Below are 23,522 nucleotides of genomic sequence, written 5' to 3' on the forward strand. Positions count from 1 at the left end.
CGATAGGATCCGCATAAAACCAGAGTCCACTCTCTTGCCTGCCCAAGGAGGGCCAGAGTCTGCTATAAAATAGTCATTTAGTGAGAAGCATTTGCTGAAGAGTGGTGACACTACGACGAATAAGGAAGAGTCACCATTGAAAACATAATTTGCACTTTTCACAGACTCATGACCCTGGGAACAAGTCCAGTACGGTGTCTTGGAGATGGGCTTGTGTGGTAAGACGTGGAAACCGCCTCTTTAAAGAGGGGTTCTGGAAACATACAGCAGCAAGAGAAAGCTTTTTAAAACCCAAGTCAATGGCCTCCTTTTGCACTTGGAGGAAAAGCCAAACTCCTGCCCCTGACCCCCAAGGGCTCACAGGATTTGGCCCCTGCCTGTCTCTCTGACCTCATCTTATACAGTGTCTTCCCTCATTTCATACTTTCTAGCTATGCTGGCCTTCTTTTAGATCCTCCAGCATTCCAAGCATATTCCCCCCTCAGGGTCTTTGAATCTGCTGTTCAATTGCCCTGGAATGCTGTTTTGCCATAGTTTTGCATGACTGACTCTCATTATTCAGATCTCCACTCAAATGCCAACTCTCTAAGAGGCTGCCTTTGTCTCCCCTATTGAAAATGGTTTCTTTCCCACTCCATCCTTATCTCATTCCTTGGTGGTATGTCATTAGTAGCAGATATTACTGCCTAAAATAATCCTACTTGTGTACTCACTCGCTTCTAGTATGTTTCCCCATCCCTGGCCCTCTATCCAATGGGGATGAGAGCTCATTAAGAACAACTTTTGTTACTTTCATTCCTGGTCGTATCCCCTGCAACTAGAACCAAGCCTGGAACATAATAGGTGCTCAATAAATATTTGTTGAATTAAGGAATGTGTGAAAGAATGATCTCACTCTGGCTTGGTCAAATATAATTTAAGATAGAGTACACTCAGAAGCAGAACAAAAATTCTTTCATTTCTGAACTCTCTTAAGGCAAAGATGGTCTATACATGAACTTAACTTTTCAGAGTTTGTGTGTGGAGGTTGGAGTGGTCCCTGTAATATTCATTTAGAGATGGGGAATACTATAATAAATTCAATCCCTCATCTAACACATATTTACTGAGCCCACACTAAGTGGAAGTTCAATTCTAGATTCTGGTGATAGAGCAATGTATAAGTGGACAAAAACCTCTCTCCAGGTGGAGCTGACAGTGCTGACATGGGAGACACAGTGGATTTATGAAAAGAACACAGGTTTTGGAGTCAGAAAGATCCAGATTTTAATTCCTGGCCCATCATATACTAAATGTCTGTCTAGGCAAGCTGCCTAACGTCCATACATTTCACTTTCCTCATCTGTAAAATGGGCATAAAGTTGACATCCAGAGGTTGTTGAGATGAGTCAGTGACATGATGAACGTAGAGTCCTGAACACAAAGAATGAATGAATGGAATTTCCTTGCTTTCCATCTCCCCTTGGGATCCCATTGTATCCTTTGGAAGATTTACTTTATTATTTTTTTTTAATATTTTATTTATTTATTTGACAGAGAGAGACACAGTGCGAGAGGGAACACAAGCAAGGGGAGTGGGAGAGGGAGAAGCAGGCCTCCCGCCGAGCAGGGAGCCCGATGCGGGGCTTGATCCCAGGACCCTGGGATCATGACCTGAGCCGAAGGCAGACGCTTAACCAACTGAGCCACCCAGGCGCCCCATCCTTTGGAAGATTTAAAGTGACCCCACACCACAGAGCCACATGCAGAGGCTCCAACAAGAATCAGAATGTGTTAGTTTCAAAGGAAGTATATGTTACCAATTGTCTCCTCTTCCAGCCTTGATTCAAAGCAGCCTTGTTTACCCCTCCCTTCCTGCTCACTCTCGGAGGAGACACCTGTAGTTCTGGCCCTAGTGATGCTGGGCAGTTGAGCCATCATTAATGCCCACAGCACCAGACAGGGGTGCACGCAGCTAAGTCTACAAGAGTTGTCATGTTGTAAGGATGGAATATGTCAGAGCGTATCCAGAATATACAGCATCCAAGTGGCACTTTTCTGTTTTCCTGTGATGTTGTGCCTTTGACATGGAGCAGGCCACATGAAACCCTGGGATCTGTGCCCATCAGGAAGCTGCCCCTGAAAGAGGGTGACTTGGTTTACTCTATCACACAGCAGGATCCCTGGGGAACCAAAGAACACCACTGCACACAGAGACAGGCACATCCTAAAGCCAAACAGCTGGGGGAGTAAGTTTTTGATGAAGACAGTTGTATTTCACACTTTTGAACAATTTGGGCACTGTTGTCACTCTTCCCACCTGCCTGCAATTGTCCCCAGATAAAAGAAACCTCCCAGCATGCCCTGGTCCAAGAGGCTCACATTTGATTTACTTAACAGCTGGACTTTGGGCATGTTGTTAACCAAGGCACGTTCAGAGTCAAAGGGCACTGAGCTGTGATTGGGAGCACTTGATGTGTCCACAGCCAGTCATAGGTAGGTGATGTCATCATTTCCCTCACCCAGGTCAGGAATTTCAATGAGCTAATCTGCATAGTTTCTCTGAATCACAGTCAGCAACTATGACAACAATAATAATAGCTGATAATTATCAAGGTCTTTCTATGTTCTAAGTGCTTTTTGATTTAATCCTCACCCACCCCGTATGAAGTAAGGAACATTTCTATCCCCTTTTACAGATGAGGACACTGAGGCACAAGACTCTGCCCAAGGTCACACAACGAGGAAGAGAGTGATAAGATTTGAACTCCGACTGGCTGACTCCGAGGCCCCCACTCTGACATTCTACATCCTGGTGGAACCAGGTGTAAACTGTTTGGAGCCCAGCCTTCTCCATCCCACTCACTGCTGCACCCTGACACCCAGCGCAGTGTCCAGAACGTGATGGTTGCTAAGACAGAACAATACACTGGTTTCCCCAAAGATCACTACACACTAGAATTCCGAGTACCTGACAAAGCTCTAAGATAAAGGGGTTTTAGAGTCCCTGTTTTTCCTAGCACAAGAGCCTCCCACTTCCGGTCCTGGATCCACCACACAGACAGTGCCAGGTCCACTCAAGAATTAAATCTGTTACATAACCACATGGCAGACATGGGGGTGAATGGAGAAGCCACCTGAGGATGGCATTTGGCCACTCTTAGTCTCCCGAGGAGATAAATGGCCTGAGAGATAGAACTTTTCATCTCCTTATGAGCCTCCCTCGATATGAAAACTTTCCTTCATCTCCTCTCCTTGGCGCTTTCTATATTTTATTTTATTTTGGCCCTGCACATTATTTGAGGTTACTATAGCAACATGTCACCAGCTGGTATCGCGTAGTAATGTTGGCATTTAGGTAGCAAGCTCCCAAAGTTAGCTGCTTCCCTCCTTCTGTGAGCTCATCCCTCCCACAATTTCAGGTGAGTGGGGGACGCATCTGCAGCAACCAGGCCCCTCTCCCCCTTGGTTGCTTGGTTTTCAAGGCAGGGCAAACCGATTGCCTCTTCCTGGTCCATTCAGCACTGCTGAGGTCTTGACTGTGTGTGAGTGTGTGTGTGTGTGTGTGTGTGTGTGTGTGTGTAGGTGTGTTTGCCTTAGAGGTGGTTAAATAGATATGTTTAAGTTGGGTGACGTGCACCCAACTATTGGCCTTATCAATATGAGGATATGATGATGATTTTTTTTTTATGCAAAGGAGCCGAATGATTAGGGGAGGGCTACTCTCCTGATCCTAATCACCTAGTATCCCAGCTGATGAATATTAATCACAGGATACTGGGTTTCTCTTTTCTCTTTTGCCATCTCACAGTGAAGAGACCCTGACTGTTTTCCTTTGGAGCTTCAGTGCTCTCTCAGGTGTGCGAGACCTCTCTCCATACTGATGCGCTGAATTAATTAAGAGGACTGATTTTCGCGGATCGCTGAAGAGGGTTCTATGTGGCAAATAAGCCCTGCCACTCAAGGCGTTAAGTAGCCCCTCATCAGCCAAGTGCCTGCGATGATTGCACTTATTTTTACACGTTTGACCTAGTTTCAAACCGTGTCTCTTCATGCTGTGATTCATTAGCTACATTTTAAACCGCCCCGAACTGAGCCGAGGTGACTCTGCCTGGTTTGTGCCAGTGTCTCAGATACAATTTCTCTCCGGGATTTAAGATGCAGGTCCCCATGGTATTCTGTTTTAAGAAGCAATTTCCCATCCAGGCACCCGCCACGCTGCTTGGCTTTGGATGAGTGGCTGCCTCATGCCTTGATAGTAAATATATGTCATCTATACGGTTTCTGCCCGGGATGGGAAGAGGGGATTCTCACCAGCCTGGATTGCAGGGGACCCCTCCACCCTGCTGTCCCCCATGCAGTACTCAGGCTTGCCCATGTTGCCGACAGGACTGGGAGATTTGGCTCCTACGCTATAAAGTTTGAGCAACGTCAATGTGAGGAGTGTCTGAGTTGCTAGTGCAACTCCCCCCCCCCCCCATTCCTCTGTCTCTTTCTAAACATTTAAAACATGGTGGATATAGAAGTAAGGTCTCAAACTCATAGAAAGGGAAGGCGGCAGGAAGCAAAAGGTGGATTGCCATGTTGAAGATAATACTGAAAAAAGGATAAACGTCAGAGAGGCATAATGTTATTCTATCATTCTCTCGTTATGTGACAAAGAGGGGTTTTTTTTTTTTTTGCTTTGTTATTTGTTTTTTAATATAAATGACAGAAAGGAGCCTTTTCTGAATACGAACCTGCTGCTTGCGTCTCATGCCATTTCACTAATCAATCGATCACATCAGTGTGATTTCTGACAGATTTGGTGCTAAGGTGGGCTAGACACCAGAGTGGGAAAAAAGGGGTTCTTCCAGACAGATGTAAAACACTGTCCTTTTTCATTAACAGCCAAATGCAGGCAACTTGTCCAAACTTCAGTCACATTGCACTACAAATCGTGCTGTAAGGCACTGAGCTGGATTTTTCTATGTGGTAGTTAGAAGGAAGAAATGAACAAGCTGGTAAAAGTAATTTTGATTGGCTGGTGGACTTTGACACACTGAGCAGGTCCTTATAAAAAATAGTGGTTTCTTTCATAAAATGGTCACTTTCTCTAGATGAGGACCTTTTATTTTCTTTTAAAATGAAGCATGGAAGTTTCTCTAAACAAGACTTAAGACAATGCAGCCTTTTCAAGGTAATTCCAAGCAACTTGATCTCTGAGGTTTGTTTTTTGCTTTTTTTCCCCCCACTTCAAATTCAAATCAAGCCATTGGAAATAACAAGCACTCCGTATCTATGCATTTGGGGCATCCTGCAGTTCTGACAATGGTAGATTTTCCACCACACACACACACACACACACACACACACACACACGCTCACAATCCGATAACTCATTTAAGCCAAAGCTTTAAAAGTAAACTATTGTCCAAGAGGCGATAGCATTTTCTCTTAGAAGATCATGGATCACAAAAAATAAAACCTACCCAAATCTCTTACCTTGAAGCAGTAGAATTACCTGCAGAGATGTCCTCCTTTTCCTTGCAAAATGAGCCAGGCTTTGGCCAGCAGCAGAATTACTCCAAAAGAAGGAATAATGGGTCCTTTATGTTGTAATTTTCACTGTTTATATGCAAGAAGTGTAGTGGGTCTGCTCACGTAGGAATAAATAAAAAGCCGAACAAACTGCTCGGCAGCTACCATGTGAAAAGAAAAGACCTCTAGTGGTCACAGGCTGAATTCTTTGAGGAAAGGAGAGAAGAGATGGAGGGAGTAGAGGAAACACACGTGTGTGTGCATGCACACACACACGCACACACACACACACACCTCTCGAACTCTAAGATTTCTCCTTTCTGCCATCCAGCCTGGCCAGAGGGATACACGATGGTTTAAGAGGGACCTGGTTAAGTTAACAGCGATGGTGGTGTTCTGTCTGGTTTGAAAAGAACCAATAATTTCACAAACTCATCACCACCCCCTGGGGGTCTGAGCAGGAGAGGCTTTGCCTCCCTGGATGACCAGGATGGTTCATCCCAGTGTAGAGGCTCCAGGTCCCCATCAGCATAGCATCTTCACTGTTGCTCCCAAGAGTCCCAGCTTTACACTTTCTGCCAGCTTTGCATGTTCTCTAAACATTTATGGAGTGTGAGCGCGCTGGTGGCCACCGGCAGGCAGGGCTGGCTTGCTGAGTGTATGACCTGGCCTGGTGCTTAGAATGGCACCTGGGGCTGTCGTGAAATTCTGAATAATTTTTAACAAGGACTCTTCATTTTCATTTTGTTCTGAGCCCCACGAATTATAATGCTGGTCTTGCTGACAGGGAAAGCTTGTTATTCCTAATATCCTAATTGGGAAAAAATACCTTTAAAAGCAAATGAGACTCCTGATCTCTGGGAGTTACCTTTGGGAATGTGAACTTGAGGAACATTCAGTTATCCAAAAGACTTCCTGTGAAGGAACACAGAAGGAGCTTCTTGGGACAGTGAGGCTGTTCCTCCACCACTGTAACTAAACTGTAGAGCAGTAACCTACAAGCAGTTGTATTTTTTTTATATGTGTGTTTTATATACATATATATTTTTTCATATGTGTTCTTTATATATATGTGTGTGTATATATTATATATATAAATATATATATTATTATTTTTTAAACAAAAATAGCAGTTTGTGATACCAAACCCATTTTCTTGGTTCACACATAATATTTCCAGGCCCACCTCTCTGGTATGCCTTTTGTTGGACACCCTTTAGCAGTAGGGTTCCCTGGAGAGGCCTGCATCACATTGAGCAGACCATCTTCCACAAGCCTGCCCTTGACCAAACCTAGTGGGACTGCCTTTGACCAAGATGGCAGCCCTATTGGAATCTTGCAGGAGACAATCTTGCGTGGCTCCTCTCCCCTGGTGGATTTATGGTTGGTACCTCCTTTACAAGGTTTCCAGAGTAGATATCCCTAAATGCTGCTTGCAGACACTAGCCTAAAATAGAAAATGTACCCTGATATAGACTGATAAGATTTGGGAGGGAGAAGGCAGAAAGGGCTGTGTGATGTATTCTGGTACATGAAGGAATGTGGTTCTTGCTCCTCTGATCCCCTGGAGCCTTCCAGACCCACATCTTCTCCACATCCTTTTATTGATTCCTTTCTTGTTTGAATCCCTCTAACACTTGGTCTGCTTGGCAGATCAAAGGTCTTGTACATTTTCCCTCACGGATGTTAAACTTCCTTTCCCAACTAGATCATGAACTCCTGAAGAGCAAGGACCACCTCTTCTCATCTCTTTTATCCTCCAAAACCCTTAACAAGTGCTGGTTCCTGGTAGCTACTGGCTTCTCACTAGCTGATTCATGATGGTCCAACAACGGATCCCTCTATAGAGAAATTCATTGTATTCAAAGCATTAGAGGAGACTTTTGATCCATATTTGGGGGTAGATATGGGTGGATTATTGTCCCACTTTACAGATAAAACAACTGGGGCTTAGATATATAAAATTATTTATCAAAAAATCAAATATATCCTGGATCTTTTTTTTTAAGATTTTATTTGACAGAGAGAGACACAGTGAGAGAGGGAACACAAACAGGGGGAGCGGCAGGCAGAGGGAGAAGCAGGCTTCTTGCGGAGCAGGGAGCCTGATGCTGGGCTTGATCCCAGAACCCTGGGATCTTGACCCGAGCTGAAGGCAGACGCTTAATGACTAAGCCACCCAGGATCCCCATCCAGGTTCTTGATACAGGCTAGATCTCCTGACACCAATGCAGTGGCCTTTTCCCAAAGTACAAGCAGCTGGAGAAGTGATGGATCAGGCTCTCTTTTCTATACCTGGAGCTCCCACTACAGTCCTAGTCACATAATAGGTGTTCAGTAAATGCTTTTTGAAGAACGAGCCCATAAACGAGCCATAAGGAACCATTTCCTCATAGGGAAGTTTCACTTGCTGATCCAGTAAGCAGAGATTCTCCACCCTTGGAAGCCTTTTTATACTTGCCTGAGATGGTTGAGGTGTTTTCCAGTCTGAAGTCAAGGAATTGGGGAAGATCAATCTCATGGTTCTCTCTCCACTATTTCATGGCATTTTTTCTTTATTTCTTACAGAGCCACTTTGTGGCATGTATGACAGCCATCTTAAACCAGATGGGTGACCAGCACTATTCCTTCTATATTGAGACTTTCCAGACCAGCTCTGAACTTGTGGTGAGTCAGCACGATGCTGGGTGGGGGGCAGTGTAGGGGAGGCATGTTACACTCTTGGCTCTTTAGAGTGTAGCACAAGAAGGTGTCCCAGTGGACCTTGTGTATATGTGTTTCTAGTTTACAAACATGTTCATGTGATTCCCTAGTTCTATTTTCCATTTAGGCTTGTGTTTACCGCTCCTGAAACATGTCTTCAGTCCCTGTCAGAGATGAAACCTGAATGTCTAGTCTAAATATGCCTCAACAAATGTTTGTTGATGAATCATGGACGTTTGGGGGCTTAAGAGCATGAGTGATAAAATCACACAGTCTAGGATTTGCATCCAGGATTTGTCACTGGAAAGCTATGTGATCATGGGCAAGTTACCTCTCTTAAGCCTCAGTTTCCCCATCTGTAAAGTGGGGATAAATTATGTCATAGTGTGGAGAAGGGGTTAATGAGAGCACAGTAGCTCTCACATATTAAATGCTCAGTAAAAGGTAGCTATTTCTATATTATGATCACAAATACATGGAGGAAGTTGGCCTTTGAGCCCCCTTGCTCTTCTAGCCTCTCAGGACTCATTTGTTACAGAACAGTCTGCATGTGGACTGTGGCCTATAGGTTCATAGCTCTGTAGCAGATGACTTATCAACATAAAGCCCAGCCCAGGCTGTCCTGGGGGTATAGCAGTCCCTTTGCCCTCAACATGGTCATGTCCATCATTGTCTCCTTACTACTACTAGAATTAGGAATTCTGCTGCGGAGGCTCACTTTCAGCTATCCTTGGAGTGGCCAAGGGAACTAAAATTGGCCCAATCTCAGAGAGTGGCCCATAAAAAGGGAATTATTAGGAAGCCAGTATCCTACTCTTTCAGCCATTCAGCAGAGAGATGGTGTCCTCACTGTATCAGCATTGGCAAGAAATGTAACCTTTTTCTGGATACACAAAAAATAAAACAAAAGGAAAGCCAAATAACCCAGGATTTTTCCCTACGTTATCTATGTCATGGAGCATGGAAATAGAAAGATTAGATTCCTAATTTTTGATCCTCAGTGGAAGGAAAGGTGAGAAGAAAGATAGAAAAAGGAATTCTTACTTATTGAACATATATACTCTGTTGCTAATTCTCACAACAGTATGACCTAGGAATTAGTGGTCACATTTTACAAGTCTACAATCTGCTTGCTCAGGGCCACATAGCAAGTATGTGGCAGAGTAGGATTTGAACTTCTCTCCTAATCCTTAGAGCATGCTATAGCTTCTCATTCAGAAGCTAGGTTTTTCATCTATGAGCTGGAGGCCTTCTCTGTTCCCATTTGAAGGGAAGGAGCTTGTGATGATATCCGCATTTCCCCAGGTGATATCAAGGATGAATAACAATACTCGCCATTGTCATGATCCAGCACTTAATGAGACTTACAGTGGGCCAGGCTCTGTGCTGAGCATCTTTTAGACAGTGTGCACTTAATTTTCGTAGTAATTCTGATGTGGAAATTGGGACTTAAAGCATTGAGGTAATTTTCCCCAGAAGCAAAGATTGCTGAAAAGGAACCAATCTCATTTCCAGAATTTTGCAATTTAGCTTAAAGTAGTGATTTTAAAATTATATTCCTCCCATCCTCACTATCCTCTATCATAAACACACACACACACACACACACACGTCAACCACAGCTATTCTATTTTTACCTATTTTATATATTTGGTTCTGAGTAGTATTTTCTTTGGACAAACAATTATGCTGTTAAAATAATTTGAAAACCACTAGCTTAAGGAAAGAGCTCTGAATGGGTTTCCTATGGATTTTAACTTTTCCTGAAAGCAGAGTATGATTTTGCTTCTTCCAGCTCAGGAGCGTCCACATGCCAGGGGTCCTGGTCTTGGTTATCTGGATTTGTCTTAAATTTGCAGTCTCCAAAGATGGAGCACAAGCTTGGTCTGCTGCAGTATCTGCTGGAGTGTGTTGAGGTCCACTCTCAACCTCTTTGAATGAGAAGTTGTATTTCCTCTAATCTACCCATGGATGTGTCTGTTATATATGAACTAGCTGTGTTTACAGTGTACTGATAATTAGGTGGTCATGGTAATAACTGTTTGCTACATGACCTGAGATGACTTCACAAAGTGTAGAATATTTCCTTCTTAAATACATATTTGAGAAGATGATTATAAAAATGTGACATCAATAGGGCGCCTGGGTGGCTCAGTTGGTTAAGCGACTGCCTTCGGCTCAGGTCATGATCCTGGAGTCCCGGGATCGAGTCCCACATCGGGCTCCCTGCTCGGCGGGGAGTCTGCTTCTCCCTCTGACCCTCCTCCCTCTCATGCTCTCTGTCTCTCTCTCTCTCAAATAAATAAATAAAATCTTTAAAAAAAAAAAAAATAAATAAAAAAAATAAAAATGTGACATCAATAAATGCATTTACTTCTTTCCTCCCAGAGACAGAATTACTAGTGCTTTGTTTTGAGAGTGTTTTCACATCCCATAGTCACATTCCACTTGTATTTGTGAAACCAGTCTTCTGGTAACCAACGTGAAGCTTCCATTTAAAAATGCACTGCTATTGGTTCCATTGGATTTATTTAATGAATGCCCTTTCCCTTTCTGCCCCTCTAAAAGTAAATAATAAAGAAAAAATTTAAACAGCCAACAAGGTCTGGGTCCTTCCAGTCAGTTCCTATGAAACAAGATGACAGGTGTGTTTTGCTTTACAATTTCAGGACTTCTTGATGGAGACATTCATCATGTTCAAGGACCTCATTGGGAAAAATGTGTATCCTGGAGACTGGATGGCCATGAGCATGGTTCAGAACAGGTGAGCGGCACTTGTCCCTACAGCTGCATCACCCCAGCAATCACTTAAAAGAGCACTCATGGAGACAAGGTGGGGATACTTTCTCCCTGGTTAGATGAAAACGTGTAGCGGAGTCTTTCTTTCTACTTTGAAACCCTAGGGAACTCCACACCAATCTTGAATCTTCTTTTTTAAAAAATATGTCAGTCTTCATGACTTTGTATATACTGAGCTGGCTACCTCCCACCTTCTCCATTCTTTAAATACCAGTTAAAATAACATACTTTGTGGGGCACCTGTGTGGCTCAGTCAGTTAAGCTTCTGACTCTTGGTTTTGGCTCAGATCATGATCTCAGGGTAGTGAGATTGAGCCCCGACTCAGGCTCCCCTCTCAGTGGGGAGTGCTTGGGAGTCTCTCTCTCCCTCTGCCCCTCCCCCAACTCTCTATTTCTCTCTCTCTAAAATAAATAAATAAATCTTAAAAAAAAGAACATACTTTGTGAAGTCTTCCCTAAACTCTTGAGACAGTAGGTCAGCCTTATTAAAATTATAGTATTTTAACATTTATTCAAAATAATAAAATATATTTTGTGGCATACAGTAAAGTAAGTTTAGGAAGCATGGGATTATGCAGTTTTGAACAGATTTCTGTGCTGCAGGACTTCTTAGAGCCTTTAATATGCTGATGGGATTCTCTGAATGGAGGATTTAGGATACAGAATTTCACAAATGTATTTGCTAGTGGAACCATTTGGTGTGCATATATGTATGTCTCTGTGTGTATATATAATATCAGTTAATATCTCATAGGATTCCAGTGTAACCCAAGTATAACTCAGATCCCACATAACCCAGCACAACATTAGATAAAAGTAATTATAAGCAATTTCAGTCTTTAATGCTTTCTCTCAAATAGTATCATCTCATCAAAATGAAATTCAGATTATAACACTCAGCAGTATTTTCTGATATTCCCTTTCTTCATTTCTCTGGCTCTCAGTATCACTCACATCCCATGCTTTATCCACATTTCTCTTACAACCCTATTCTCAATTCCTATCCACAAACTCCGTTAAAGCTGAATCTTCTTGGCCCCTTCCCCTTTTTTCCCTCTCTCGCTTCCCTCTGGCTTTGTATATTTTTAATCCTCCCCAAGAAAGGCCCTTCACTTTACACTGGCAAGAAGTTTTGTCTCTCTCTACCTATTGCCTTTGTTCTATATCCCAGAAACCAAGAATTGGCTGGCAAATGGAAATACTCCTAGAGGGTGGAAGAAGAGAAGTTGAAGAGGCAGAAGGAGAATTCTTCTTAGTAGGAGGAAAAGAGCAAAGACTATAAACATTATGTATTAATAATTTTGTCATTGGATACAGTCTGAGAATTTCTATCTCATGTATGCCTAAGAGCTGACTCCAGTCCTGGGTGGCCTCCATCCCTTACCGTCTGTCCTCTGAAAAGCTGTTCTTCCACTAATTTGATGCCTAAGTGCCTAGCCATGTGACTCGATAGACTCGCTTACCTGCAGTACTCTTGAGGCCAACTTTAGGGGCTGGTGAAGGGGAGAAGAGTTTTGTCAAGGCAGAAGTTTCTGGCTTGCTGTGCAACAGAACTTATGGTGGGAGGAGAAAAATCAGCCCAGCAACAAAATGTCAGAATTCTCAATCTGGGCTAACCTTGCCCTGATTCTCCATGTTCACATCACACAGATGGGAGTCTGGATTTTGCAATGATTAAAGTGTTGGTGGGAATTAGGCCCAGGTCACATGACAAATCAGAGACAGGCCCCTTCCTACCCCTATGTCAGGACCAGCTTTCTGGGCCTGTACCCTGTGCAGTTGCCTAGGGCCCTGCACTCTAAAAGGCTCCACGTTTGCTTTAATGCCCTCCTTTTGCCATCTTGAAATTCTTAATAATTTTTGAATGAGGAGATTCACATTTTCATTGTGCACTGAGCTCAACAAATTATGAAGCTGATAGTACCTTATGTCAATGTTCAGTCGTCTTGTATTACAGTAGTAGTCAGCTCCTGAACTGTATGTGAATCCTTTTACTGTTTGCCAGCTGACCAATAATGTCTTCAGGTTTTGCCAAAATACATGAAGCACCCATGTGAGTCCTCTTCAACTCACCCTGTGCTTTGGATATATTCAACTATTCACTGTTATCTACCATTTCATTTTTCTATGACTTTGCATAAACTATTGCTCTCCTCTCTTCTAGACCAAACTCAACATGAAAGCATCCTTCAAATTCTTCACCCTGTCATCTCTCCTTTGTGGATGCTTCTAAAACTCTCTCATGGTAGGAGAATGTGTTTTCTTCCCTGTATTTCCATACATGCCCATATTATGGCACTTATTCCACTGTGCTATAATTTTATCTTCGTATGACTATTTCTGCCACTAAAGAATGGGCTTCTTGAAGGCAAGCACTATGTCTAATTTACCTCTGTGTTTCCAGCTCCTAGCACAAAGCCTGACATTCATAAATACATATAATGAACTCTGTGTATCCAATAGCTATTTACTGATTAGAATTTTTAAAGAAATCTAGTTCAAATCTGCCTAAGTAAAAAGAGAGTTTATTAGCTCAGAGTTACGTCTTCAAGCATGGATGTATCTAGGTGCTCAAACAGTGTTGTAAGAAATCTGTATGTCTATCTTTGCTCTTTTTTTGTTGACTTCATTCTCAGGCAGCTGCTCTCTTTGTGGTGGGGAAAATAGGCTCTAGAAATTCTAGAGATATGCCTTGAATTAGCAAGCCCAATAGGGGTTGAAAGAAAAGGTAGAACAAGTGTCCCCAGGCTAATCTTTAAAGCTCTGGCTTAGGCTACATGCCCATTTATAAATTTCTGTGGCCAGGAAAGTGAAATTTGCTATTTCATCAGGCTTGGGTCATGTGATTCACTTTGCAACTGGGAGGCAATTGTTCCCTCTATCCAAACCGCAAAGCCTGGGAGCAAAGGGCGGGGGGGGGTGTGTGGCGGTAAGGGGAGTAGTTATCCAAAGGAAAAGTCTAGGAGTTATTACCAAAAGAAGAATTGGATGATGGATAGGCAAATAAATGCCCAGACATCTCCCACTTACACAAGGTCAGGAGGATGGGAGCCCAGAGAGGCTGGAGCCCTGACCTTCTGAGCTGCCTACAGTCATCTTGGAGGAAGCATGTAGAACAGTCTGGAGGAACATCCCCTCCTGAAATCCCAGCTAGCTATGGACTTTGGTCTTTTTTGGAGGGATAGGCCCCCAGAGATGATGTAATAATCCTTGGTTTCTTTATACTTAGAAAGCTACAATATAATTTTCTAAAGGATCTAAGAAAGCGGAATTGTCTCCTAAATAGCAATATTTGCATCCCTTAAGGCCCAGCTAAGTACTTAAGTCTCTACATTAAAAAAAAAAAAAAAAAGGTAGACTCAGAAATACAGTTGGATTTCAGACTTCTGCCACTTCTCTTTCTTGGGAAGTCATTTAATCTCTTGGACTCTCAATTTCCTGATCTGTAAAATGGGGATTATTTATAATGTTCATTTCATGGTATTTTTTTGTGAGGATAGAATGAGTTACTCCTTAACACAATGCTGGTACCTCAGAAAACTCATTGAATAGATGCATTGCCATCTCCAGGAGTAGACAACAAACTTAGCCTTGGACTAGAGAAGGATGTGCCTAATGTCAACCAGAAAAATGATTGTTGTTCTCCTTGAAGGGCACATGGATTAGTTAGTAGATGTCCTTCATCTTCAGTCCACAATGGAACACTTGAAATTTTCTCACCTTTTTTACATTTGGTGTGATGTTATGATAGCTAACATGTGTTGGCACCCAGATCTACTGCTGTTGTGAATACCTTACATGTATTAGTTTATTTAATCTTCACAACAACTTTATGATGTAGCCTGTTGTAATCCACATTTTATGTATGAGGAAACTGAGGCACAGAATAGATGAGTAACTTCCACAGTATTGCATTGCTAATAAGAAGCTATGCAGAGTCCATGTTCTTGATCTCTACTGCTTCATCCTATAAAATAGTGAGGTCATCTTATGAAGGGCATTGTCCAGATGTGCCCACTGCATATTTAGTGGCTCAACAAACTGAAAGAGGCCCAAAGAGTTAGCTTGCCCAAGATCTTGTGGCTGGTCAGTGAAAGATTTCAATGTAAATTGGACAAACAGAATATGCAGCATGGTTTAGCCCAGGCCAGTATTCTCCAGAACATTTCTACTTCCTATGCTGGTTAGTATGTACTTTACAATTTCCTTCCTTTCTTCCTTCCTTCCTTCCGTATTATTTACATATTATTAAAACCTACATGTTTTTCTAATTTCTCTATTATCACTTAGATTTATGTATGTATGTATGTATTAGCCATATAGAATTTATTTTTCTGCTTGTTGGAGGGAATGGAGTTTTCCAGAGTTGAATGTCTTCTCAGCTATGTACTTTGTGTATGCAGACATAGTGATATGTCTACTGCAAGAAATGCCTTCTGTTAGAACATTTTTTTTTTTTTTCCATTTTGGTAAGACACAGCTTTCAGTAAGATCTGATTTACAGGACACGGTAAATTTTTAAATGATGAAGTTCTTTATAATATAGTAAACTAACAAAATTATACCTAGGAACCTCTTTTCTCCCCTTCCATCTGCACCTCGATCTGGAAATCCAACATTTTGAAGGGGCTTGAGGATTTGGACACATCCCTAAAGCATCTCAAAAAAGGAATCAACCCACACATATTTATTGAGTATCCTGGTCAGGTAGGGCTCTAGGGAGTGGGCCTGTCCCTTGGTCTTGGAGGGCAGGGGGCTTATGGTCTAGTTGGTGAGACAGTAAATATGCCCATGGAAATGTGGCCAATTGCTACAGTCACTGCAATGAGTTCAGAGCACAAAAAATACCCAGAGGAGGTAGGATTTACCACTCCTAGAGTCTATATCCTGCCTCCACCATTTAATAGTTAGCTGACCTTGGGTGAAGTTCTGTGATTATTATGACTCAATTTTTCTTCCTATAAAATGGGGCTAATAATAGTACCTATCACAACTGTGAGGACCAAAATGAAATAAAATAATATATACAAAGTCGTTAGAACAGTGCATGGCACATAGCAAGCATTTCATAAATGTTAGGTATTATTGTCCTTGTCAATTCCTGTGGTTTGGGAATACCCAAAATATTTCACAGAAGAGGCAAATCTGGGCTGGATCTTGTCTACCTTTATCAGTGTCCTATTCCAAGGTCTAACATTATCTCAAGCACATAACAGGACCAGGCACACAGTAGGGTCACAGAAGTCGATCATAGGAAACTGAGTAGGGCAGCGCCCAGCAATCGTATGGTGGCTCCATCAGGAGGCTGACAAATCACTGAGTCCCACTTCCCCTTCCTCCTACCCACGTTAATTTGTAGCACCTACTCCTTTTTGTGGGCCTCACCTCCGCCAGTGCATATGGCCCAGAAGGAGGCCCCTCCGTGGGTTCTTTAGCCAGCACAGCACAACTAATCCTGATGTTTAGCAGGCTGCAGGATTCCAGATTCCAAGAGCCTACTGTGTCCCTTGCCAGAATCCCAGATTCCAAGCAAGGCGTCGGGGACACTGGGAGTGAGACATTCCTTGATGCTGAGCTGGAAGCCATTGCTTCACTCTAACCTCTTGGTGCACGGAACTTTTGTGTGTTTCGGGGACGGCATCTTAAGGGCTCTGGGAGGATGGATTTCTCGCTGCCTCCAGGGGAGGAACAAGAACTCTGTTGTCCAGCTCTTTTTACTTCCATCGTCAAGTTTGACCTGTTAGAATCAACAACATCCCATGAACCACAGAGAGAAGGGGAATGGGGTTCAAAGAGGCCTTCTCCCTCCCTTGGGCATTCTCACCAGAAAAGGCATGCCCTTTTATTCCTGTCCTACAACCTGTGGGTGTGGGTTGGTTGTCACTTCGGAATGGTTTCAGCCTGGAATCTTCCCGCCTCGGAGCTACCAGGTGGCCAGCCTATTAACAATAGCAACAACAACAACAACTGACATTTATTGAGGACTTCTATGTGCTGAGGCACTGGGCCACCAGCTTTATACACTACATCTTATTTAATCTTCACATGGCTCATTTCCCAGAAGGGGCCCTTCAGATTCCCCGAGGTCAAGCAGCTAGCTCCAGGCCACAGCATGGAAGAGTGCCAGAGTGGGGATTTGACCCAGGGTAGGCTTGCTCAAGCACCTGCAGGAGTCGGTGTGATAGCAGCAAAACCAAGAGGACCTACTTCCTAGCGATATTGTGAAAAGTGGTTGAGAAAATGCATGTAGAACATGTAGCATAGGACCTGGTACATAGTCCTATCTTCTTAAATACTACTCCACCTTCAAGGATCTTTCCGCCAGTTTCTTCCTACTCGCAGCAGCTGACTTCTCCCACATGTGGCTTCTGCTTCCTCTCAGAGTCATCTATCCATGGCTTCTCCTCAGGGCGTGGGTCACTGCCTTCTCCCTAGGGGTCCTGCTTTAGGACTGACATGAAGGATTTGATTTAACTACTCTCCAGGCCTGGGCGCCCCCGCTGGCTACCCATAAGATCACCCGTGGCCACTGGCCACCCAGGGAACACTGCCCAAGTCAAGCGTTGGCCCTGTGCCCAGGCGATTGTGGGCAGGGCAGCAGGATGATAGGGATGAAGTGTGAAGGGACTGTGTGCAAAATGGTGGGCATGAGTAGAAGCATGCCCAGGGCCAAAAGACTGCAGGCTGGCCTTCAAGGAAGCCGGTATATCCTTCTGGTTAACTGCAAAGGCTTTGGAGAAAGACAACTCCGACATTGGGTCTAGACTGTGCTGTTTATTAGCTGTGTGAAAGTGGGAAAATCATTTCGTTTTCCCAATATTCAGTTTCTTCTTCTGTTAAATGGGTGTACAATAGCACCCACCTTGGTTTGTAGATTTACGTGAAAGAATGTAGAGTCCTTAGCACAAGGTACACAGATTGCTGTCCTTCTGTCATTGCTATTATTAATAAGGTGAGCTCACAGCTCAGATTGAACACAATTCCAGAGGTTTTCTTATGGACAGAATAGTTGTGAAGGCAGCATACTTCTGTATAAATCCTGATTTCATATGTACTGGCTGGGTTATTGGGAAAGTTACCTAAACTCATTACTCTAAAATGGAAACAATATCCAACTCAGAGAGTTAATGTGAGAAGTAAAAAAGAAGAAAAAAAAAAAAAAACAGAACAGAAAGAATCCATGCAAAGTGCTTAGCAGAGACCCCATCATTGGTAACTGTGGCTCTGATTGTTATTGATTTTATAGATCCTACTGAGCATCACAGATGAGATGCAGGAAGTGTTAGGTTGAGATTTGGTCATGAACTTTGTTTTCAACAATTCAGGTTCATTGTTGAGAGTAACAGAGAGTTGAGTATGTTTTCATTCTAGTTTACTTCAGCATATTAGTGCTTAGGCTTTAAGTAGAGTTATTTTTTAGTATATGTGCTGCCGAAGCGAGCGCTAAGTAGAGTTATTTTTTAAAGAGAAGACAAAAGGCATACTTTTCTAAACCCATACATGAGAAACCGAAGTTAAGTGATGTTATGATTCATGATTCCCAGTGAGTGGCTGTGGAAAAATCCAGAGAGAGGGAAGAACCTTGACTTACTGCCCCCATCGCCTGTCTGCCATCAGTACCCACCATTAGCACAGAGGATTGATCAATGCCTGGTTATTTGGCTGGCCTTTGAGAACCAGAGACAGGTTTAGGCTGACAATCAAAATAATGACTATTACTGAAACTACTGATAGCTTTGTTGCTTCCGAGAATTTGTAAAACTCCTCATTTTGGGATCACATTAGAGATTCCAAGATGCTTATAACATAAAATGACAGCCACTCAATGCATTTCCATACTTTAAGGGGAAAATATAGATATTTTTCAAAGGCATATTAGCAAATGCCAGAAGAGCAAAGCCAAAGAAATCTCACTTTTTGACATCCTGATTGGGAGGGTGGCGGGGGGATTTTATGGGACTTTCATCTTTTTGCCTTTACATGGTCCTGCCTACCTCAGAACTGGTTGCCAGCTGCAACTGGTCCTGTCTGCCCATTTTGCTGTTAGTTCCTGACTTCGGAAGAAGGATGAAGCAACCCAAAGTGGTCTAAAGCAGCCACAACTGCTGTGTTCCTGTTGTGGCAGGCCCTGTGCTCCACACCTAACCACGCATTTGCCACTAAAGCCTTCAGCAACCCTGGGAAAGGGGCTACGCTGCTGGTATTGCACAGGCAAGGAAACAGAGATGTCAAAGTGACACGGACATGTCCCACATCCACACAGCTGGGAAGTGTCAAAGCCAGAGTCTGCATCCAACTGTGTGTGTATGTGAGTGAGTGTGCATGGGTGCGTGCTTGTGTGGGTATAGAAATCTTGTGATCCTGATACAAGGACACACTGTCTTCTTTGTTCAACAAACATTGAAGTGCCTAATGAATACCTGGCCCAGCTTCTTTACAAGTAATGCCCAATATAGCACATTTAGAGGTGCCCTGCCCACGCTTTTGGCCCACCCAGAATATATATACCTGCAGCTTTGGTGGACATTTACCACATATCCTGATCTTCCTACTTCTTTCATTCTCTGGACTTTCTCTGGCTGCAAGAGAGAGCTCAGTCCACCTACAAGGCCAGCTAGAAGTGCTAAAGTCTTAATGTCCACAGGAGCAACTTTCAACTAGTGAGAGGCTGGCATTGGTAAATAAACCTCCCAGGTTCCTCATCCCTGGGAGGGAACACCTCTGATGTGCAGGTATGCTCTATACAGTCTCTCAGCAGTTCCCAAGCAGAATTGAGCCCTAATCATTACCCAAAGCAATAACCTTCTAATCGACACTTCCTTTACTTGCCTCCTATTGTGTCTCAGGTAGGCCAAATGGGCATTTTCCCTGGACCAGCCACTCAATGGAGAAGTAGTTATGGATTATTCATTGTTCATCAAAAATTATAGGCAGTGGTACAGGTAAGATCTGGCCACTGTGCTTGAAGATTTTATAAACACACCCACACAATGGAGATGAGGTCACAGGTGGGCATGTGGCAGTTTGGAGGCTATTGCAGAAATCCAGGAGGGAAATGCTGGTGGCTTGGTTGAGGTCAATGGCAATGGGGTGGGTGTTGTCAAATTCTGGATGTATTTTGAAAGCAATGCAAAGAGGTTTTGCTGACAGGCCAGGTGTAAGACATGAGAGAAAGAGAAAAATCAAGGATGGTAGCACCAGTTCTTTCCCCCTGAGCAACTGGAAGAATGGAGTTATCGTTAACACAGATGGGAAGACTACAAGCAATAGGAGTTGAGAATTTGACCTTATGCATGGGATGCCTATTAGTCATCCACAGGAAGGTCTGGAGGAGAGAGCTGGAATGTAAGCTGGAAGCTCAGGGGAGAGGCCAGGGAGGAAGATTGGAGAGTAGATGAGATCATGGAGGGAGTCTCTAATTTTAAGGGAAGTACAGTCTAGTGGAGGAGACGGGCATTATTGAGTCACGCAAATAAGTCATCCTAGACCGTGATGAATTCTGGAAAAGGAAATTGCAATGACTGTCCTTTGGGGGACACAAGGATGCAGCAGACCCTGTCCTAAAGAGATTAAAAGGAGAGAGGCTTTTATACAAAAGAGGAACACAGCTATGTATCAGAAAACAAGAAAAAGCAGCTGATAACAGTGGGAAATGAGTCTAGAAAGGTGGGCATGAATCATGAAGGGCATTGACTGTCAAGAGGAAGAGTTTGGGCTTATCCTGTGGGCAGTGGGGTGTCACCAAAATGGGTGATTGACATGACTGGAGCTGACCATTAGGCAAGGTACTCTTGACATTGAAGAGGCAAGAGATGGGAAGCTGAAAGACCAGTCAGCAGGGCTTGGTAGGAGGAAGGGGAGGAAGAGATGGATGAGGAGATGGTTAAGGAGAAACACAATTTGACAACAGGTACCAAAATGTTAAGTGTGCATTTGTTAAGTACTACCACTTCAAGAAGAAGACTGGAAAAGAGGTGTATATCAGAGGTGCAAGGTGTACGTAAGAGTGGTTACTGAAACACTGTCTATAAAAACTGAGCATAAAGGATCATCACTGAAAGACTGATTAAATAAACTGCAATCCACCCATAGAATGGCATGCTCTTTGGTGATTAAAAGGCATGATGTATATCTGCATTCATTGGCATGAAAGGAACACACAATTTATTGCTGAGTAAAAAAGACAGGCTGTGAAACAGCATTTGCCATTTAGCTCTATTTATCAAAATGATATCTTTCAAATACCATTCATGTACATACATCTAGGGAGACCCTTGAACATAATGTTCATCAGAATCTCAGTGATGGTTTTCTCTAGATGGTAAGATTCGATGGTGTGTTGTTTGTTTGCGGAGGAGGCAATTTATGTCTTTCTGGATAGCATAAATTTTCTGTCAAAAACTTGTAATAGTTTAAACAAAAGACATTTTCTGAGGAAGTCAAATAGACAGTACTTAAGTTCTTGCAGCATGGCCCCAGGTCTACAGTGTGAGCAGGTGGGTCAGCTGACCTCTTCTTTGGGTCTTTGAGCCACTCTCTGAGGGAACTTTGGTCTGGAGGATGGGGAGGGATGCCTGAGGTAGCATACTCAGATGGCCTGGTGACCTTCTCCCCTCTTCCAGGGTCTTCCTGAGAGCAATCAACAAGTTCGCAGAAACCATGAACCAGAAGTTCCTGGAACACACAAACTTTGAGTTCCAGGTGAGTGTGAGGCACCCAGGGTGTGCTTTGGGGTGCCATGGCAAGGTGGCTGTAGCATCTTGGGCTGATTACTCCATCAGACACATCGCAAAGCACACGTAAGATATGCCAGTGTCTCTGGGGGTTTCCACAGAGGGGGTGTGGGTGAGGAGGGAACCAGGCCCTTGATTGAAACTCAGGGTTTGGAACCAGGCCCTTGATTAAATAAATAATCATTAACTGAGCAGCATATGCAAATGTGACTGTATAATGTATCCTGTGCTAAAGAGGAGATTTGCATTCATCCATTGTCAGAGTGGGTACCACCTTCTAGAAACGTATCGCATTCTTTTACTGTTCTTACTCACTGGAGCCTAGCAAAACAGGTACTCGCAGACACTGAAAAATAAAAGCTCACTAATACATTTCTGGGACTTCATGATTCCTTCAGAAATCACTTTTAGGACTCAGACAAGACCTGGGGCCTCTGTGAGATTTGGGGGCCTCAAAGCATGTCCCTGGGGCAGTGACACACATGCTCAAGGCCTAGGCGAGAAGAGCCAATTCCTCAAAGCCTTGTGGAAAAGCCCAAATTGCTACCTCTGGCTGGTGATAGAGAAGGCCCCTGAAAGGGGATCTCTCCTCTGGGAAAGTCCCTGGCCCCCAGGATCTCTGGCAGTGCAAGCCTAGGAAGTTGCCAGTGAACTGAGGCAATGGTATTTTCTGCCTGCTCATCTAAGGTGTCCGGTTCCAAGCTAGGCTTTGGCCTGTGACTAGCTGAGCAACCTCAGACAAGGCCTGGACTGTGTCCATGCCTCAGTTGACTGATCAGTAGGATGCTCACAATACCTACTCTTTCTGTTTCATAGGGGTTTTGCAGAACTGGCATGTGTCAAGGGGCTTGCTGGGAGGATTCACTGTAAGGTTCTGCCGGTTTTCATTCAGATACTTCCTCCTGAAAGAGACCTCCCCTGACGAGTCCTCTTTGAGGATTCCCCACTGATCCCATGTTCATTATGTGTTACCACTTAACCTGTTGTAGTCTCTTCATAGCACTAAATATTATTTGAAATTATCATTCTTATTTGTCTACCAGCACAATTTTTTCTCTCTTTCCTCCGGTAAAGTGTGAGCTTCGTGAGTATGAAGACCTTCTATTGGCTTTGTGCCTGACACGTAGTAGGTCTCCCTGGTGAGATGCTGCCTGGGCTGAGGCCTATGAGACCCACTCTGCTGGAGAGCACCAGCCTAGAAGCATTTAACCAACATTATCTCCAAATAAGATTCTCTCCCACTATCTTGCATTCAAATAAAGCATCTGCACCATAATGATGACGATGATACGAAGAGTAGCTGCCATTTTATGATGACTTATGTGTGCAGATCTCATGAGAAGCATCCTCGGGCATTTTCTTTCTCAGCCCTGACAACCAGACTACAAGTTAGTTACTATTACTAGTCCTTCTTCTGCTGGAAGGATGCGGGAATGGAGAGCCGGAGGTGATGAGCAGCTAGCCTGACGTGCAGATAGTGACGCAGCATGGCAGTGCAGAGTGGAGACCAGAGCGCCGTGGTGGCTGACGTCCCAGCTGCAGATCACCACCGCCACGTGCCCGGTAGGGAGTCTCCCCTGCGCTGGCTTCACGGAGAGCTTCGGGCTGAGAGTTAATACATCTCTCAGGTGGAAACAAAACATGTCACTTTGGCTGTTTGAATCAGAAGAAATGTTTGATCCCCTTCCAAATGTGGACCAGATGCCTGCAGGCTTCAGGTACAAGATGTTCCAGGAAGCTAATAAGGACATTGCTTTTTTCGAGGGGCAGCTTGGAGCAACACACCTA

At 43.6% G+C, this 23,522-nt stretch overlaps 2 protein-coding genes across 3 annotated transcripts in view; one reads left to right on the forward strand and one right to left on the reverse strand.

Moving 5' to 3' along the window:
• The window catches only part of INSYN2B (inhibitory synaptic factor family member 2B), a 109,516-nt gene extending 103,864 nt beyond the window's left edge, over nucleotides 1–5,652 (reverse strand). For both annotated transcript variants that reach the window (XM_081826298.1, XM_081826296.1), the window contains exon 1: nucleotides 5,464–5,652. The gene's annotated coding sequence lies outside the window, so the exon portion shown is untranslated. The remainder of the gene's footprint in view (nucleotides 1–5,463) is intronic.
• Nucleotides 1–23,522, forward strand: part of DOCK2 (dedicator of cytokinesis 2) — a 386,690-nt gene that overhangs the window by 286,692 nt on the left and 76,476 nt on the right. The window contains exons 25-27 of the mRNA XM_081825805.1: nucleotides 8,068–8,166; nucleotides 10,872–10,966; nucleotides 21,624–21,702. Of these exons, the coding sequence (XP_081681931.1) occupies nucleotides 8,068–8,166; nucleotides 10,872–10,966; nucleotides 21,624–21,702 (273 nt within the window). The remainder of the gene's footprint in view (nucleotides 1–8,067; nucleotides 8,167–10,871; nucleotides 10,967–21,623; nucleotides 21,703–23,522) is intronic.

This window comes from Leptonychotes weddellii, chromosome 7 (assembly GCF_054177405.1).
Source record: "Leptonychotes weddellii isolate Sample4059 chromosome 7, ASM5417740v2, whole genome shotgun sequence".
Taxonomy (NCBI): Eukaryota; Metazoa; Chordata; class Mammalia; order Carnivora; family Phocidae; genus Leptonychotes; species Leptonychotes weddellii.